Genomic DNA, 1628 nt, shown 5'->3' on the forward strand with positions numbered 1-1628 from the left:
ATCTTTTTATGCCAGTCCCATTAGATTTGACTTAGGCGGAGTCGACTGTATTACAACCAAATTAGGAATGAATAACTGTGACTCAGGATGATTAAATTTTTAAAAGCCAACAAAGGATGAATGCAGACATAAACCTCTATCCAAATATCATTTTAATTGACAAATACATGTGAATTGCCCATATATGGGTATGATATGACATCACCATGTACAGATGGATGTGATATGCCATCACGCTCATATATGGGCAATTCCCATGTGCCGCATATAATCTGATAGTGTGGATTATAGCTTAGCATTATGTTTTCTTACTTTTTGCTTTCTTAGCAGCATAAGCTGCAAGCCTTTCTGCTTTCAGTTTTGCAACTTCTTCAGCCTGCAAACAGGAATAAAATAGAAATCAGCTTTCAGAATCCATTAAAATGCTCAACATCATCAATGCTTCTTATCACAAATTCTTTTTATGAGGCTTAAGGCCTGTTTACACTAGCAACGATAATGATAAAAAGCCAAAAACAATTATTCATACAGAAAATAAAAGAAATAAGAGAAGGTTTTACACTAGGACAATTTGTTAACAAGTTATCATGTATACGCTAACAAAATACTTGAAAAATCAATTCAAATGAATAATAAAATCATTGTTTTTCTACGATTTTATTGTTTTTCAATGATTATGACGTTATTTGAATTGATTTGTGAAATTATTTTTTATTGTATATAGATAAGTTGCTATCGAATCATCCTAGTGTAATAACTTCTCATATTTCTTTTATTTTCTATATAAAAAAAAATTGCTTTATTGTTATCGTTTGCAGAGTTGTTTTTATTTGTGAGAAACAACCCCACAGTAGTCAGGGTTTCAACGCAGGACCCTGACCCTGGGGATGGAAGAAAAGCCTCTTAATCACCACCTATTAAACTGTACTGCTACCACTAAATTAGCCAACTAAACCAGTCAAAAAACAAAAAACAAAAAAAAAAAAGGATTTGGTAAAATTTGATGGTCAAAACAGAGCTTCTCAACACCTCCCCTACCCACCATGGGATTTTTACACCTGTCTTTAGGGTAAAAGCCTGATCTGATGAGAATCTGAACTCATTAAAATTTGAACTTACATCTTCATCATCGGAATCATCAAGATTAAAGTCGTCGTCGTCGTCATCATCACCTGCCGCTTCCACTGCTTTAGCTGCCTCCTGCAAAGATAACAACATTTTACATTTCACACATGTACATACAGTACATGTACATGTAAAAACAATTGTGCATTGAAAACAACTATACACAAATATATATCTTAAACTTGTTCTTTAAAGACCTGTTCTCAATGTTTTTCTGATGGTGAAAAATTTTCAGATCTCTCAATTCAAGGCAACCCATTGAATTTATTGCTGGCAAGTTTGTGAGGGCAGTATAGACATACAAAAAATTCTCAGTTCAATTTTACGTAATGATTACTCAATACTCACTTCTTTTGTTCCATTTACTTGAGGTGTACCTGCTGATTTTTCCAGGGCTGTTACTCGTGCTATTAGCATGGATACAGATGCTCTTAAATCCTCCGTCACTAAAAAAAAAAAAAATAAAAAATAAAAACCTTTAATGCTGTCTCTTTTACACATCT

At 33.2% G+C, this 1628-nt stretch overlaps 1 protein-coding gene across 6 annotated transcripts in view; it reads right to left on the reverse strand.

The window, feature by feature from the left end:
- LOC117120536 (elongation factor 1-delta-like) overlaps positions 1 to 1628 on the reverse strand; it is a 20783-nt gene that overhangs the window by 9967 nt on the left and 9188 nt on the right. For 4 of the 6 annotated variants that reach the window (XM_033265550.1, XM_033265554.1, XM_033265552.1 and 1 more), the window contains 3 exons: positions 1474 to 1571; positions 1120 to 1200; positions 313 to 376 (listed from right to left, as the gene is read on the reverse strand). The exons of 1 other annotated variant lie outside the window; for it this stretch is intronic. In XM_033265550.1, the coding sequence (XP_033121441.1) occupies positions 313 to 376; positions 1120 to 1200; positions 1474 to 1571 (243 nt within the window). The remainder of the gene's footprint in view (positions 1 to 312; positions 377 to 1119; positions 1201 to 1473; positions 1572 to 1628) is intronic. One more of the 6 variants, XM_033265551.1, reaches the window with a different exon arrangement.

Source organism: Anneissia japonica, unplaced genomic scaffold (genome assembly GCF_011630105.1).
Source record: "Anneissia japonica isolate Jap-2015-1 unplaced genomic scaffold, ASM1163010v1 scaffold287917_len653891_cov171, whole genome shotgun sequence".
NCBI lineage: Eukaryota > Metazoa > Echinodermata > Crinoidea > Comatulida > Comatulidae > Anneissia > Anneissia japonica.